We start from the raw sequence: 17,500 nt of genomic DNA, 5'->3' as shown, positions 1-17,500 counted from the left end.
GAAAACGACGACGCTCCGGTTAAAGAGTGTTCTGTGTGAAATTGAAATAAACGAGAAGCCATGTTTGCGACTTTGGGAGACTCCAACGGTTTTTTTCTTCTTCTTCTTCGGCTCCGGAGAGTCTCACATCTTTGCCAGCTCTCGGTTTCAGGTCGCTTGGCGCTGGTCCGTCGCCGCTCGCAACTTTGCCTCGCTTTCGGTCATTTTAGATTTGTTATAAAGTTTGACAGTTTATCAGAAATGATCTCCGTACCTCCAGCCGGAGGCGCGGCGGAGCCCCGCCATGCCTTCCCAACCCCGCAGCTGCTATCATCTGCCAATCAAAGCCCGGCGGCGGGAGGGGGACGGAGGACGGGGCGGGGCTTCCGCCTGCCAATCAAACAGGTTTAACGAGAGGGGAACGAGATAGGGGCGGGGCTCTTACGTGCCACTCAAACCAGTTAAATGGGAGGGGAACCCGAGAGGGGCGGGGCTTCTGATCACACACACCTAGGCGTTCACAGGCGAGATTAGACGAGTACAAAGTCGCAAAACTCTTTCATTTGTTTCTGTTTTGTTCTATTTCCTGTAAATTGTCTAGTTTTGGGTGATGATGTCATCTCAATAACAAAAAAAAGACTTCAAAAAATGTGATGCTGTCTGAATGTGTTATTTTAGTTGGGGTTTATATTAGATTAATTAATATTTATGAATGAAAAACAAAGCAAAAGACAATACAATGGAAAGCAGTTCAGATTTCTAATAAATTACACACTAAACATATCAATCTAATTCATCTAAAACTATTTTAAATGACCTTTTTATGTTTGTACTTTAAAAAAATTAATTGTATGATCACTGATATAACTAATGAAGGCAAAATAAAAAGTTTAAAATGGTTTAAAAAAATGTATAAAATATGTATAAGGTGTATATGTAAATTGAACCTATATTCCTAAATATAACTCAAGTTTGAAATGAGAAAATAAGGTCACCACTGCTCATTTTTAATGCTCAAAAACAGATTTAGTTTGCTGTTGCTCGGGTTATTTGGAATTTAATTTGGTTGTGGTTTAAACAGCGAAGTCCATAAAGCACAGAATATGTAACATCTGACTTTGATAATGTTTGATTTTGTGTTGTTAACTCTGTGTAATGTGTAACATGAAGGCCCCCTGTATCCTCATCACAAACACAGGCAATAAAACACATATTCAACGGTGCTGCTGTTAAAACATGAGGAAGTATTTGAACTTATCAGAAATACTCTCACCTCACATAACTTTAACTAATGAGGTCAAGTTGAGGGATGGATAAGGATGTCAGTTCATTTTTATATTTTTTAATTTCTTTTAAAATAACATTTTACATTAATGTGTGTGTGTGTGTGTGTGTGTCTTTGTCTCTGTCTGTGTGTGTGTGTGTGTGTGTCTCTGTGGGTGTGTGTCTGTGTCTGTGTGTGTGTGTGTGTGTAAAATAATGTATATATATATTTTTTTTTAATTAAAATAATATATTTGTTATTTTTCTATTATCACTAATTTATGTAATTTGATCAAACAGGGAGAAACACGAACCAACTAACATCACAAACCTCACAGAGTCCATCAAATCCTCACTGCTGATTTCCCTCCAAATATAGGGTGACATCACTGAGGAACTGTAAAAGGATTTTACAAATGAAAAGACCAACAGGAAGGAAAGTGCTGTTGAGGAAACAGGAAACTGATCAACAAATGAAAAAACATTTCCCAAAATATGTTATTTTAGACACTGGGAAGCTGCAATAAATACACCTAAAGTATAACAAAACACCTAGATTTCTAGAAGTATTATAGGCTATTTATATATGCTTTTTTTTTAAAGCAAAATCTTAAACAGCAAAACAATTGTAAAACAGAAACAAAATATTGCACAAAAACATATACTGATACATATCAGAGATATCTTAGTATAATTGAGATATTATAGTTTTTTATAAATGTTTTAAATTAGTTTTTAGTTTTAGATTTTCTGTTTTAATTTAAATTGTATCTAAACTTTTAGTAGGCTAATTTTGTCATTTTTATTAGTTTAAGGTTTTTCCTGTCTATATTTTTACATTTTTATTTTATTTTTAGTATTTTAGTACAAATTTATCTCAATACAAACTAGCTGAAATACAATCAGTTACAGTATTTATTTATTTTTCAATTAACATTTATTTTCTTTGAAGTAGTAGTTGTTTTGTTTGTTTGTTTTAGTTAACTATAATAACCCTCATACATCCAAACTGTTTTGGCCAAAGGAAAATGTATTTAATCAATTGGCCAACATTTAAAAGACGTGACAACTTGCCCCAACATTACATTTATGAAAAGTACTCTCGTTCTGAGAACTCAGTCAACTTTTCTTTCCTCTTTTAAAATTGTATTTTGTGCTGTCTTTACTTTTGTGTTGCTCACTGTGAATTTATTTAAATCGCTGTAAATGGAGGCAGAATCTGTAGCGTTAAGACTGATTTGAGAGGATTTGTTGACGGATGTTCATGCATTATTCTTGTAGTGTACAGTATATGCTAAAGCTGCATGTGCATTGAATGTTTGAATGTGAAGCTCTGATGATCAGATTACAGATTCACATAATCTCCATCAGACAAACTCACTTCACAGATGGCATTTGGAATTGTGTAGATAAACGGATTCACATGATTATAGACAAGACACACAGATGAACACTAATGGAGCGGCACACAGCACAGCAGACCTGAGGTCATCAATAATGACCTGTTTATCCAATCAGCCAATCAAATCACTTCATTTACTGGCCATCTACCAGGGGTTGCATGCTGATAATGGAGAAGACACAAAAAATAAATATCTGAAATCTGAAAATGAATGAACATAACATAACATAACATAATACACTCTAAAAAATGCTGGGTTAAAAAGGGACAAACCCAGCTATTGGTTTGTTTTGATCCAGCGGTTGGGTTGTTTTGAACCCAACCTCTGGGTCAAAACAACCCGACCGCTGGGTCAAAACAACCCGACCGCTGGGTCAAAACAACCCGACCGCTGGGTCAAAACAATCCGACCGCTGGGTCAAAACAACCCGACCGCTGGGTCAAAACAACCCGACCGCTGGGTCAAAACAACCCGACCGCTGGGTCAAAACAACCCGACCGCTGGGTTTGTCCCTTTTTAACCCAGCGCTGGGTTATATTTAACCCAGCATTTTCTTTGATTAAAACATTCTAAAACTAAATTTGGCCTCACTTCATTAAAAATATAATGTATACTATACTATAATATATGTGCACAAAAGCAGTGTTAAGTCGCTGGGGTATATTTGTAGCAATAGCCAACAATATGGGTCAAAATTATTTATTTTTATTTTATGCCAAAAATCATTAGGATATTAAGTAAAGATCATGTTCCATGAAGATAGTGTAAATTTCCTACTGTAAACAACTTGGACAACTTTAAAGATGATTTTCTTAATATTTAGATTTTTTTGCACCCTCAGATTCCAGATTTTCAAATAGTTGTATCTCAGCCACATATTGTGCTATCACAACAAACCATACATCAATGGAAAGCTTATTTATTCAGATGATGTATAAATCTCAATTTCGAAAAATTGACCCTTATGACTGGTTTTGTGGTCCAGGGTCACATATAATATACCATAACATAATATAATTAATATAATATAATATAATAGAGCTGGAGTTCACTTGAGAATCATTCATGAAGTGTTTTTATTAACCAGACACAAATGTTATTACACAACAGTACAGATTAGTTTGAGTGAACATACTAAAAAAACAGGCTAGAAATCCCTGAAAAGAGTGGTCTTCTTCATGTTAATAAACAGGTCAGAATCTCCTGTTTAGCTAGTGATTATCAGGATGAAAGATTGCTGACTTTACTGCCCTCTACTGCTGCAGCGATTCACATTCATGCTAGTCATGGACGATGACAACAAACAGGGCCAATCTCACAAAACTGATCATATTTCATCCCAAACTCAAATAAAACAAACGTCTGTTTTAGAGCCACAGATATGCATTACCATGATGGAAAAATATGCAAATAAAAAAATGTTAAGCAATGTTAGTATTTGTTGTACAAAATATGATTACATTAGTTTAAAACAGCATTTATTAAGAATCACTATTCAGAAAAATGAGAATTACAAAAAAGAAACACCTATTATGCATTACAGGAAATTTAGCAGAAAAATGTGCCTAATTGTCATGAAAAAGTGTGATGATGCAAACAGCTCAATGTTCCTAAAATAGCCTTGACTTTCTTTAAGCAAAGATCATTTCTAATTTTATATTTTGATTTTGGGGTGAAATATGACACGTTTTCATGAGACTGACCCATCAAGACCTTCATGATGATTGATATAATCCTATATTCTTCTTGCATAGAGATAATAAAGCTCACTATATAAAAACTATGGCATATATTTCAGTACTTCAAGAGACTCAGTCGTCCAAGGCATTTCAGATTTCAGAGATGAAGAACAGATTGTAGTTTTGGTTGCGAGTGACAGCACAGATTTGGCATCAGGTACTGAAGACACTGTACAAAATATAGCTTCTCTAGATATCATGCATAGTCTGAATAGATAGCAAAATAAAACTAATAATGAACTGTATTATAGTAATCATTTTTCTATGGCACAAATGAAATCCTATTTTTGGCTGTGAAATTAATAAAGCTGTAAAGAGAGATTACATATTAGTTAACATGACACTAGTGATATTATTTGACACATTGATATACGAGCGTGATTAATATGATGACATCACATATCCAGTCGTCATGGTAACGCATCTGACTTCGTGGTTCTTCAGTCACTTCCTCCGCATAGCTTCAGGAGCAGTTTCTTGTAATCACCAGAGGTGTCTCCCTGAAGATTTGAGAAAAATAATATGCTAAAAAAAATATCCAGAACAGTCACAATTCTATTTCTAGCTACAGAAGCATAAATACACTCTTAAACGTATTACTTAATTAAGCTTTAAAAATTACTTCTATCTATATATATATATATATATATATATATATATATATACTGTATATATATATAAATAGAAACTGTTAAAATAATATGTATTTTAGTGTTGCATATATGCATGCTATAGTTTGCTTTTTAAAGCAGAACAACCTCACATGTGTTATTTAGCGGCAGCACTCATGCATACACAAAAATCTGTGGTCTGCAGCTGAATCAGTGGGCGACACAAACTTCCCACAGCCACATATTGTGTGTGTTGTACATATGTGAATAAAGCATAAGAATCGTGCAGTGTATTGTGCATGTGTGTGTGAGACGTACAGAGATGGCAGTGTAGAGCGACATCCCGTACAGCCGCAGATACTCCTGCCTGATATCCAGCATGTCCACCTCAGAGCGGGACACCATGATGCGGATCAGAGTCCGGTCTTTGGTTCCTGCACCCTAAATAAAGGTGAACATCAACAGGTCATGCATGCATATTGACCCACAGTGGGATTTTACTAACATACATGCATACATATAATGTTCAGAAAACAAGCCTCATGCACAGTGCTGGAGCGTACATTAAAATAGCCCACTTCTAACCATCAGACCTGCTTCTGAATGACAAAACAACTACATAACCGCACATTCCCTACCTGCATGGCTTTGTGGAGACGTTCAGCAAAGTAGGCAGGAGTGTTTTTAATGCACTTCACTGAAAAATACACAGATGGAACATGATTAGAAACTATACACATTACTTCATATTACAGAAAGAGGAATAGTTTATTGAGATTACACATTTAATCAGTTGCAGAATACAATTTTGTATCATAATCATGTTGCAATATTATAAGTAATACGCCTTTAATTTTAAAATGTTTAAAGAGGAAACATATGATAAACTTTGGCTACAAACATTCACATAAATCAAAGACACTGTAGAAGTGCAACAAAAGTGTACTAGGAATATGCATTTAATACCATTGTTTTGTGTTACAAGTTTTCTTAAATGTTATGTTTAAATATGCAAATGACCCATTATCTAATTAAATAAATCTGAACATTGGATAAAGCCAGGTTCCAAATATTTTTTTATTTTGTTGACATATTAGAGTTAAAGGTTTTTACAGAGAGGATTTTGGATTTCTCGTTTTATAACTCAGAAAATACTGTCAACAGACAGGAAAAATACACTTCCATGCTTTTAGGAGTAAAATGCTATATAAACCAGATCAAACGATATATGAACAAACCCCTCAGTAAAAACCTTTAGAATATAAACAGGAATAAAACTGCTAAGTTTGGTGTGTGTAGGTGCTGCTGAAGTGGAGAAAAAACTTTTAAAGATACGGTTTGTAATTTAAATCTACAGACACGAATAGATAAAGTAATAATAAAATCCAGCCAATCATATATGAACAAACCCTTCAGTAAAAACCTTCATAATACAGAAAGGAATAAAACTGTAAGTTTTGGTGTATGCATGTGCTGCCGAAGTGGAGAAAAAACTATTTTTGAGAAAACTTCCTTTAAAGAAATGTATTGTAAATGAAATCGAAAGCCAAAAACAGATAAAATGTAATAATAAATCAGGCCAATGATATATGAACAAACCCCTCAGTAAAAACCTTCAGAATATAGACAGGAATAGAACTGCTAAGTTTGGTGTTTGTAAGTGCTGCTGAAGTGGAGGAAAAACTTTTAGAGATATGTATTATAATTGAAATCTACAGATGCAAAAAGTGCAATAAAACAAACACACAAATGTGTATTTTGGATGTTTTCCTTTCACTAGTCTAAAAAAATTTGTTAAAAATTTCATTTTATTTAAAAAAAATTATATATGTATACTATAACACTATATAAATAATACTAAAATAACACTGATCTGCAGCAAATGTCAAATATGTATTCATAAGATTACAATGTTTTACAAGTCATTTATTTCTGCTTAAAATGAAATGAAATTCAATTCAATTCAATTCAATTAAACCACTGTCATCCAAGAGGTTTTGGCTATCTGAAAAAAAGTTTGATTTACAAGAAACTATTTGCTTAGTATTTTTCTTGTTATTGTTCATATTTTAAAAAATATGGCTTAAAAACCTTGTGATTAATTATCCTCAATGCATCAAATGCTCAACAAGAGTAATATGTAAGATGTAATAAAAGATCCAAAGCTGACTGAGTGTCTGTACCTGAGACAGAGAGACGAGCAGACGGCGAAAGTGTCCAGACGTGTCTCCGCTGATGGCGTCCTCCAGAGATTTACCGTACTCTAGACAACAAACACTCATCTGAAGCAGTTTCTCATAAACCTCTACTAACTAAACACGTGATCTGAGATCTTCAGTGGGTTTGTGAACACAGACTCACCTGCTTTATAGATCTTAGTAATCTCACGAATCTCAGCATTGCTACGAGAGGACAGAATCTCTATGAGACAGGCCTCATCGGTTCCTGCACCCTGAAAATGCCAGCAAAGCACTAATTACAAATACAAATCTCAATTTTCAATCATCTGAAAAGTGCTGTGACTTAAATTCCAAATCAACTTGTATAACGCGATTAACGTCAAGCACACAAAACATTTGGATTGGTGTCCCGAATGGGAGAAGTACGTGAGGCACGTTTCACACACCCTCATAGTTTCAGTTTTGCTTTAAATAAATTAGTTTAGGCTTGCAATTTAAAATAAATGTTGTTTATAATGAATGACACTATAATTTATGCTTATATCTTTCATCAGTTTTCTTGTCATCTGAAAACTGTTCAACTTAAATGATTTGTTGTGGAGTGAGAGGAACTAAAGTAATGTACATTTATGTTTGGTTTTAAAAACATTTGTTTGTAAACTTCTACATTTACTGCTCTTTTACATTATTTCTGAATCTAATAATAAAATGTGACTTTTAGCCTACACCGATATGACTTAACACGTGTTTTTTTGCTCTCAACAATACAGTTTTGACCAGCTGTGACTTAAGAGTCATGTTTTTAACAATGTATTTTATTATGTGTGTATTTGACATATTTTCTGATAACCTGAGCTGGGAATCAAGGTTTTTAAGCAGAATCAAGATACATGATTTAAAAGTTAAAATAATTTTTTTGTTTATTCACTAAAAACTTTATACTATTAAGCATCCTCACAGTCACAGCCTGATATTTAAGAAAGCTGTTTCTGCCACAATCTAATAAAATTAAAATTTATCTCACAATTCAAGTTTTTTATCATTATCCTCAGAAAAAAAGTCAGAATTGCGAAATATAAACTCAGAATTGCAAGATATAATCTCAAAATGTGACTTTTTTAATCTGAATTCTAAGTTTGTGTCTTGCTTTTTTTATGCCATGGAATAAAAAACAAAAAAAAATAATTGCGGCTTTTAATCTCACAATTTTGTCTTTTTTCTCACAATTTAGAGTTTATATCTCACAATTCTCATTTTAATTATCAGAATTGCGAGGTTTATATCACGCAATTCTGAGTTTATATCACGCAATTCTGAGGGAAAAAAGTCTGAATTGTGAGAGAAAATTTAGCAATTACCTTTTTTATTCTTTATTCTGTAGCAAAAAAACTGAATTGCGAGATGCACACTCGTAATTCAGAGAAACAAAGTCCGAGTCTTGTTAAGAAACTGAGAATTCTCCAGGAAAAAAACGTCAGCATTGTGAGCTAAAAAGTCACAATTACCTTTATTATCTTTTTATCCCGTGGCAGAAACAAGCTTCCAAATATATTTAGTTTTCAGTCACTCAATCATCAGGATTCTTTCATATATTCAGCATATTTTTCCAGTGCGGGATGATAATCACAGACTCAGAGCGCGTCATTCATTCCAGTCTGGCAGTATTTCTGCTCTATTTGTGTCTTGCTTTTTTTATGCCATGGAATAAAAAACAAAAAAAGATAATTGCGGCTTTTAATCTCACAATTTTGTCTTTTTTCTCACAATTTAGAGTTTATATCTCACAATTCTCATTTTAATTATCAGAATTGCGAGGTTTATATCTCACAATTCTGAGGGGAAAAAGTCTGAATTGTGAGAGAAAATTTAGCAATTACCTTTTTTATTCTTTATTCTGTAGCAAAAAAACTGAATTGCGAGATGCACACTCGTAATTCAGAGAAACAAAGTCCGAGTCTTGTTAAGAAACTGAGAATTCTCCAGGAAAAAAACGTCAGCATTGTGAGCTAAAAAGTCACAATTACCTTTATTATCTTTTTATCCCGTGGCAGAAACAAGCTTCCAAATATATTTAGTTTTCAGTCACTCAATCATCAGGATTCTTTCATATATTCAGCATATTTTTCCAGTGCGGGATGATAATCACAGACTCAGAGCGCGTCATTCATTCCAGTCTGGCAGTATTTCTGCTCTCGACTCTGTAATTATGTATCGTGTTTCCTTAATGAGCGCAGCAGCATATGAGATTAAGCGAAAGCACGCTTGGCTTGTTTCCCTGCATACTACACTGGGATGCTCAGCTTTTATCAGCATTGCATGTACGATTGTAGAGGCAAGGCAGCTTGCTAGGATTTGGGAAAGAGATGTTTAAACAATTGACCGGTATATTAGTATCTGAGTGGATTTGCACATATCTTCCTGAAAAACGAAGGGAAAGAAAGGAAATCTCACCGATATGGCCTCCCTGAGTTCAGAGGCATCGAAGTGCGCAGGAGCCTTCAGCATGGCCAGCACCAGACTTTCAAAGTTTCCTCTCAGCTCCGACTTCAGGTCGCTAACCAGATCCTGCAAAGCATTTTAAACGCAAAGTTATACGTAAGAAACCACAACACAGTCTTTCACATTGTTAGGTATTTGATGCTTCACTCCTCATATGTTCACCTTGCCGTAAGTGGTTTTATACGCCGCCTTCAACGGCACGCGCTGCTTGTTGGGTCGACTGCCGAGAAGCTCGATAATGGCGTTTTCATCGGTTCCTGCGAGCAAAACACATTCAGCTCTCTGTATTTTAAGACATGTGAATGTATAGCATACAAAACATTTTCTGTGGTTCAAATAAATGGAAATTATTTTGGGTGAATTTCTTCTCACCGAAGCCCTTCATGGCTTTCCGTAACACCTCGACGTCTCGGAGCGGATCGGCGCCAGGAAAGTCCTTGATGGTACCGCGGTAACCCTTCTAAACATAAACAACACAACCAACATCACGAAACACTTCCAATCAGTCACATATTACAATGTTACTTTACATTTCTATTTTTATTATATATTTAATCAATTGTAAATACATTTTTAAAATGCAATTTTAAAAATTTACATTAATTTGTCTATAATTAATCATGATTATCTGCAATATCTATTTAATGGCATCTTTTTACTAAGTACTGATACTGATACGATTTTTTTTTTTATTGAACAGATTTCTGGGGATAAAATGAGCAAATATAGCCATTTAACATTACAGTAAAGTTGTGGCATCATTTTAAACAGGCCTGAACTGCTACAGAACTTTTAAAAAATATATTCTAACTTTGAATTTAAATGCGGTAAAAACACTCATCACATAAGCCCATTATAATAAATGTTGCATTTAGCTGTGTTAATTGCTTGAACTGTTTGTAATTAGTGCTGTCAAACGATTATTCATGATTAATCGCATCCAAAATAAAAGTTTTTGTTTACAGAATATGCGTGTGTGTACTGTGTATATTTATTATGTATATATATATATATATAAACACACACATACAGTATATATATTGAAAATATTACATGTATTTACAAGTATATATTTATATTCATATCATTTATATTATATATAAATTTATTTAAGTTATTCGCGATTAATCGCATCCAAAATAAAAGTTTTTGTTTACAGAATATGCGTGTGTGTACTGTGTATATTTATTATGTATATATATATATATATAAACACACACATACAGTATATATATTGAAAATATTACATGTATTTACAAGTATATATTTATATTCATATCATTTATATTATATATAAATTTATTTAATATATAAACATAACATATTTTTTCTTAAATATATACATGCATGTGTGTGTATTTATATATACACATAATAAATATACACCGAGTGTACACACAACATATATTCTGAAAACAAAAACTTTTATTTTGGATGCGATTAATCGTTTTGACACTATTTGTAATACATTAATCAGAAAGTAATTGCATAAAAATGTATTATATACAGTATAATTAGTAAAATATATCCAACATATCTATACATAAAATTGTGTAAGTGTGTGTAAGTGTGTGTGTGTGTGTGTGTGTGTGTGAAGTAAATGGATTGTAAAAGCTATTTCACATTCGCTTTAAACTACAGAAAACGGTTATATTGTAATTAGGAAGTTAACAAACCACTGAGGTCAAGTGTTGTTATTTCCTGTTTTCTTTTATGTCTCTCTTGTTCTACCTGCCCTGGACTACAGCTGAGAAACAGTGGTTAACTGGGCAGATTAATGTATTAAAGTCAAGGTTTCCACACTGTCTGACCAATGCATTTCCTTGACAGTTTGTTCCTGGGTTACTGAATAAGGTTTAATTTTGACTATACACATAAGAGCGATTCTAGATGATGAAAGTTTGTAATTTCAGGTCAGTGACCATGATGATCTAAACCAAACAAAAGCTCCTAGTGGCTGATGAAGCTGACAGTGTCTCACATTGACAGCAGGAGCGGCCGGTGGTGTCGGTCCGGTCGGGACACCCCCTCCGTACCCAGGCATTGACGGGTTTGAAGCACCCGGGTACACTGGCATGGGCTGCTGTCCCGGCGCTGGGACCCCGGGGTAACCCTGAGGCATTCCTCCACCCGGCTGCACAGAGCACAAGACATTTATAAGACGAGTCACATGATGCACACTTCAGTAGTAGAGCTTAATCGATCTAATTCTGTAGTGCATTTAAAAATACATCACACAACTGATTATGCACAATAAAAGAGGCAGAAATAAAGGGATTCTTACAGCTCCAAAGCCGGGTTGGGCGCCCCATCCACCTGCTAACAACACAAATAACTCGTATAACAATACAGAAACACAGAAAATCAAAGCACAACAAACAACACAAAGAATTATGCAACTATATAATTTTTTTTAATTACACATGATGCATGAAAAACAGAAACAGATGCATTTGAAAATAAACACTTTTAGGGCTATATTAAATCCTTTTCACAAATCTTTCCTAGAAAAATTCTTAGCTTTCTGTTTTAGTTTTTCTGTTTTCAAGTTTTGATTACATTTTAATAATCAAAAAGCATGTCTAAGCAATCAAATTAAAACTTTAACAATTTTAACATTAACATTATGAAATGTGGTTTATTTCTTTAAGAAATTCTGTGTGGTCTGTTTTAATTTTTATGGATTCTGTGTATTATGATTTAATGCAAATATTATTATCAAAATAGGCAGAAATCAAATAAATTAATAACATTTTAAATAAAATGTTTTTTTATTTTTTATTAAATGAATAAAAATATATATTTTTATTAAGAATAAAAAATGAAATAAAACAATGTAATCAACTGAAATTTGATCAATTAATTTTTAGAACTGTTTAAATTAAAACATGTAAGAAAAATGTGTGAAAAATGTAAAATAAACGGTATTATAAACCATCAAACTTAAAACTTTTTAAACTTCTTAAACTTTTCAATCTTTTTCAAACTTTCTGGTCCGGCTTTCTCAAGCCAACTTAAAGTTTGTCTTGACAAACTTTTTTATCTAGTTGTTGTTATTATTACTTTGAAAAGTACATTCTACAGTACAGTACATTTCATTTTAATGACAGGATGCTGAGGTTTTCTGCAGCACAGAAATTTTAATACCAGCTATTATAGTCTATCTTTACCAGCATGCAAACAGATTCACTGTCAATTGTCAAATTAGAGAGAAGAAATGTGCTCTTAAAAAATTATACACACATGTACATACACACATATATATATATATATATATATATATATAAATTAAAAATACAATATATTTAATTTTTGAAAAATGATGCATCATAAATGGGAACTGATGCATTTCAAACTCAATGCATAGACAAATATTTTCCCCTCCAATCTTATTTTTTACAAGCATGCAAACACAATATGACTAATACATCCCATTAGTGCTCAGTTTTTCAGAAGCTGTGGCCAGTTGTGAAGCCCATTAATAACATCAGAGCATCAGAAACACACACTACGACCAACAACAATCCCATGATGCTTCTGCATGCAGAGCTCAGACTAACCGCACTGACCTGCAGGGGGCATGTTGGGGTAGGTCCCGGGCTGGGCGGCGGGGTAACCTCCTGCCTGGGGCGGGAAGCCTCCTCCCGGGGCAGCTGGGTAACCGCCGGCCTGAGGAGGGTAACCGCCGGCCTGGGGGGCGTAACCGCCGGCCTGGGCAGGGTATCCGCCGGCCTGGGGGGGGTATCCCGCTCCGGGGGGGAACGCGCCGGGCTGAGGGGTGTAGTATCCGCCCTGGGGAGGGTAGGCTCCCGGTTGGGGTGGATATCCGCCTGGGGCCTGCTGATACGGGCCGGAGGCAGGCGGGTAACTTCCACCTGCAGGAGGGTATCCGGGGTAACTCATCTCTGACACCTGCACACATCAGGGCATTTACATGCTTATATATGACCCTGGAGCACAAAAGCAGTCATAAGTAGCACAGGTGTATTTGCAGCATTAGCCAGCAATACATTGTATGGGTCAAAATTATAGATTTTTCTTTTATGCCAAAAATCTAAAAGATCATGTTCCATGAAGATATATTGTAAATTTCCTACTGTAAATATATCAAAACTTAATTTTTGATTAGTAATATGCATTGCTAAGAACTTCATTTGGACAACTTTAAAGATGATTTTCTCAATAGTTTGATTCTTTTGCACCCTCAGATTCCAGATGTTCATAATAGTCCGTGTCTCATATCATTCCATCTTTGTTTAATTCATTCACTTTGGTTGACATCCCCGAAAATGTTCTGTTTTTTGCATAAGACAACTTGTAAGAGTGTTTTTCCTTCCAAAAAATGTCATGGTTGATCACGAATAACGTACAAAAGTAAAATTAACACAATAAACACAATTAATTAGACAAAGATCTGCTTTCTCTTGCTCTCTCAATATTAAGATTTTTAGATCTTAATTTTTTTATCCCTCATTTTTGTACCTGATTTGCAGCGATTGCACATTTAGTTTGTTTCCACAAAAACTGCTGTAACTTTTGCATAGTTGTGCCATAATATAATTACAGAAAAATATATTTAATATGTTACACACTACATAATATCTTTTTTAAATAAGTACAAATATGTTTAAAATGAAAAAAAAAATTTAATTTATTTTGACAATTTTTACAGTGATGAGGTACGTTTTAATAACCTATTCAGATATATTTAGTTGTTTATTTTTATCCCTCATTGCTGTACAGTGATTTGCATTTTTGTTTTATAGTTTTACACTGTTTTATCTTTTGCACATAGTTCTATTATATATATATATATATACACACACATATCAGTTGTGTGCATGCATGTGTGTGTATATAATTAAATTTTATTTTTTTATTAAATTTGAATAAAATTTTTATATATTTATTTAATATGTTGCACTAGCATTGTATGATTATTTTTAGTCCTCTTTTCCTTGCAAAAGTCTTATTAATATCTTAATGGGGCCCTTGCTTAGGGCCCCACAAACGCTCGGGCCGGCCCTGTCTGTACACACATCTTAACCCAGAAGACATTAGCATGATAAGGAATCTTTAAAGCCTTTGAGGAGTGAACATTTCATCACTGCAATCCCACACCCAATGTGTATATACCACTGACCAAACAATACGTGTGTGTGTGTGTGTGTGAGAGAGAGAGAGAGAGAGAGAGAGAGAGAGAGAGAGAGAGAGAGAGAGAGAGAGAGAGAGAGAGAGAGAGAGAGAGAGAGAGAGAGAGAGAGAGAGAGAGAGAGAGAGAGAGAGAGAGAGAGAGAGAGAGAGTGTGTGTGTGTGTGTGGGTGGCAGGTTTATCAAGTGTGTTCTGCTTATATAGGCCAAAGGTTAACAAAAGACTAAAATAAGTTTGAACTTTAATACCTGATTTTCATTTACAGTAGCATATAAGCACTTACTGGTCTAAAGCTGCTTAGCTTTAAACTTATAAATTAGACATCCCACTTAATAAAATCAGTGAAAATCACACATGATCATCAGGCATTCTTCACCTCTCAATCATCACTGTATTGCATTGCATTATATGTTTTGATCATTTAAATCGCGTCATATAATTGGAGATACAGAGTGACGACTGATATTTATATCATTTTATGTAAGTATCTGCTATACTGGTAAAACGATTTCATTGATTTACAAGCATCAGAATTTTGGTCATATAAATATATCAGCATCTGCACCAAATTGCATACTAAAATTTAGCTGTTTTTCCTCCATATTCTCACTATATCAGACTATATGAGCCATAAAAACCTGATGGATCAAATATGATACTTGATACAAATAAGCTAAAACACATATGCAAACATTTTTATATATATCTAGGCTAAAGGTTCAATAAACTGTTAAAAAAACTATTATTTCATATGTCAGTGTTAAAACACCTTCCTCCATTAGAATCTTTAAATAAATGGTGCACAAACTTTCTGAAACAAAGATATTTAGATAAATACTAGTCAGTGAGAAGTAGGTTTGGATCTACTTGATTAAATGATAACAGAAGTCTCGTTTTTGGGGTAACTATCCCTTTAAAGGTTCACTAACTTTCTAGCGTGACTGCATGCTGCTGGGGGAAGTTAAACCACAAAATAAACCATCTTGTGAGGACCGTAAATGACGCTTGAGTGTATATAAAGTTAAAAGTGCAGACAGATATTGAGGGGCCAGACCATGCAGTGCCTTATATGTGAGCATACACTTGAGCATACTTTTAAAAGTAATGCATTACAATATTGTGTTACTCCCTTAAAAAAGTAACTAATTACGTTACTTATGGAAAATAATGCGTTACGTTACTTTTGCGTTATTTTTCAAATCTGGGCTGGGCTATCTTGTTTGTTTTTAATATATAAAGTTCTATTTTTGGTAAATGTAAAAGCCATTTCACATTAAAAAGTGAAATGAATAAACCTCAGGAAAAGTCCATTCACGTCTGTACAGCAGAATGCAGGAGAAAGTTCAACACTCTTCGGCAATAAAACAAATGAAGCACAAATGTTAGTTTATCTAAAGTATTTTTTGCTTATTAGTATGATTTAATTTGATAATCGAAGCTCAGCAGCAAAGACATTGGTTAATAAAATGAGATTAAATACATAAAGGATATTTGTGTTATTAACCATTTAAGTATCAGATTTGCATCATATTCTGAGTTTGCATTTCACTGTTCTTTATTCATCTGGAGGAATGCTGAATCTGTTTTTGTGCAGGTGAGATGAGCAAATGCATGTTCATATTTAGTCTAGAACTAACCATACACAGGGCACATCATGCATGCCTCTGTAGCCTACTTACTCCAGATTTCTCTCAACATGAGAGCTGTCAGTGTGTTTGAAAAGTTTCAAAAAGTAACTCAGATATTTTCTTGTAAATGAAAAAGCAATGCGTTACTTTACTAGTTACTTGAAAAAGTAATCTGATTACGTAACTCGCATTACCCCCAACACACTGGCTGCTAGTGAGCTGTGGTTTAATTCTGCGTCAGTGTTGCCAGGCGGGTTCCCACCCAATTGGGCTTCTTTTGGTAACGTCAGACCGGGGAAACGGCCAAATACATACAAAACTATGTCAAAATGCACGTCTTGATAAACAGTCGATTTATACTAAACATTGTCAGTATATAGGCTATTACGTGAATGCAAACAGTTGAGAACCAAAACTTATGTGTAACAGTTAGATCCGTGCAGGAGGTCTTAAAGAGACAGCAACCTAAATAAACCTGCTGCTGTCTGTCATTAATGTTGATTTATACATTAAAGACTAACCAGTGTTATTTTAAAGTTAAATAGATTATTCGGTTTTTGTGGTACTTCTGAATATTGTTGTTATACCTTCCTGAGAAACTTAAAGCACCGTTCATTTTATTTGTATCTTGTTATTGTATGTGTTTGTGCCATTGCTTGTCATTTATCTATTCTTATTTTATTACTGACTGTTTACTTGTCTTTTTTAGTTCAAATTATTTCAATTCGGAGTTTGAAATCAAAGTTATTTTTATGTTCCTCACAACATAAATATGAATCAACATTATAAACTGAAACACACAAATACACAGGGTGACGAAACATTTAGGTTAGATGATTGTAGTTTAAAAATGTCTTTAAAAAAAAATACCCTAACTCCCCTCTCAAATTAACCCCCATAAGAGCCACTTAAAGGGGGAATTCCTCCCCATTTTCCAAAATGAAATTCAGGCCCTGTATGTATATATCATTTTTTTGTGTGTGTGTGTGTGTGTTACTACCAGTGTTGGGGAAAGTTACTTTTAAAAGTAATGCATTACAATATTG

General features: G+C 34.1%; 2 protein-coding genes across 3 annotated transcripts in view; both read right to left on the bottom strand.

Annotated features, from left to right (window-relative positions):
• The window catches only part of dlg5b.1 (discs, large homolog 5b (Drosophila), tandem duplicate 1), a 44,349-nt gene extending 44,024 nt beyond the window's left edge, over window positions 1-325 (bottom strand). For both annotated transcript variants that reach the window (XM_016285512.1, XM_016285514.1), the window contains exon 1: window positions 1-325. This exon is cut by the window's left edge and continues 316 nt beyond it. The gene's annotated coding sequence lies outside the window, so the exon portion shown is untranslated.
• Window positions 326-3,707: 3,382 nt separating this feature from the next.
• LOC107595208 (annexin A11-like) overlaps window positions 3,708-17,500 on the bottom strand; it is a 16,177-nt gene continuing 2,384 nt past the window's right edge. Inside the window, exons 3-13 of the mRNA XM_016285552.1 lie at window positions 13,244-13,586; window positions 11,959-11,993; window positions 11,656-11,808; window positions 10,047-10,134; window positions 9,837-9,931; window positions 9,627-9,740; window positions 7,357-7,447; window positions 7,166-7,258; window positions 5,634-5,737; window positions 5,314-5,436; window positions 3,708-4,884 (exon numbers count right to left, since the gene is read on the bottom strand). Coding sequence (XP_016141038.1) covers window positions 4,825-4,884; window positions 5,314-5,436; window positions 5,634-5,737; window positions 7,166-7,258; window positions 7,357-7,447; window positions 9,627-9,740; window positions 9,837-9,931; window positions 10,047-10,134; window positions 11,656-11,808; window positions 11,959-11,993; window positions 13,244-13,577 — 1,290 coding nt within the window. The 5' untranslated portion in view covers window positions 13,578-13,586 and the 3' untranslated portion in view covers window positions 3,708-4,824. The remainder of the gene's footprint in view (window positions 4,885-5,313; window positions 5,437-5,633; window positions 5,738-7,165; window positions 7,259-7,356; window positions 7,448-9,626; window positions 9,741-9,836; window positions 9,932-10,046; window positions 10,135-11,655; window positions 11,809-11,958; window positions 11,994-13,243; window positions 13,587-17,500) is intronic.

Source organism: Sinocyclocheilus grahami, unplaced genomic scaffold, assembly GCF_001515645.1.
Source record: "Sinocyclocheilus grahami isolate Dianchi unplaced genomic scaffold, SAMN03320097.WGS_v1.1 scaffold198.1, whole genome shotgun sequence".
Lineage (NCBI taxonomy): Eukaryota > Metazoa > Chordata > Actinopteri > Cypriniformes > Cyprinidae > Sinocyclocheilus > Sinocyclocheilus grahami.
The sequence above is the reverse complement of the archived record's forward strand: the minus strand, read 5'-3'. Positions and strand labels throughout refer to the sequence as shown.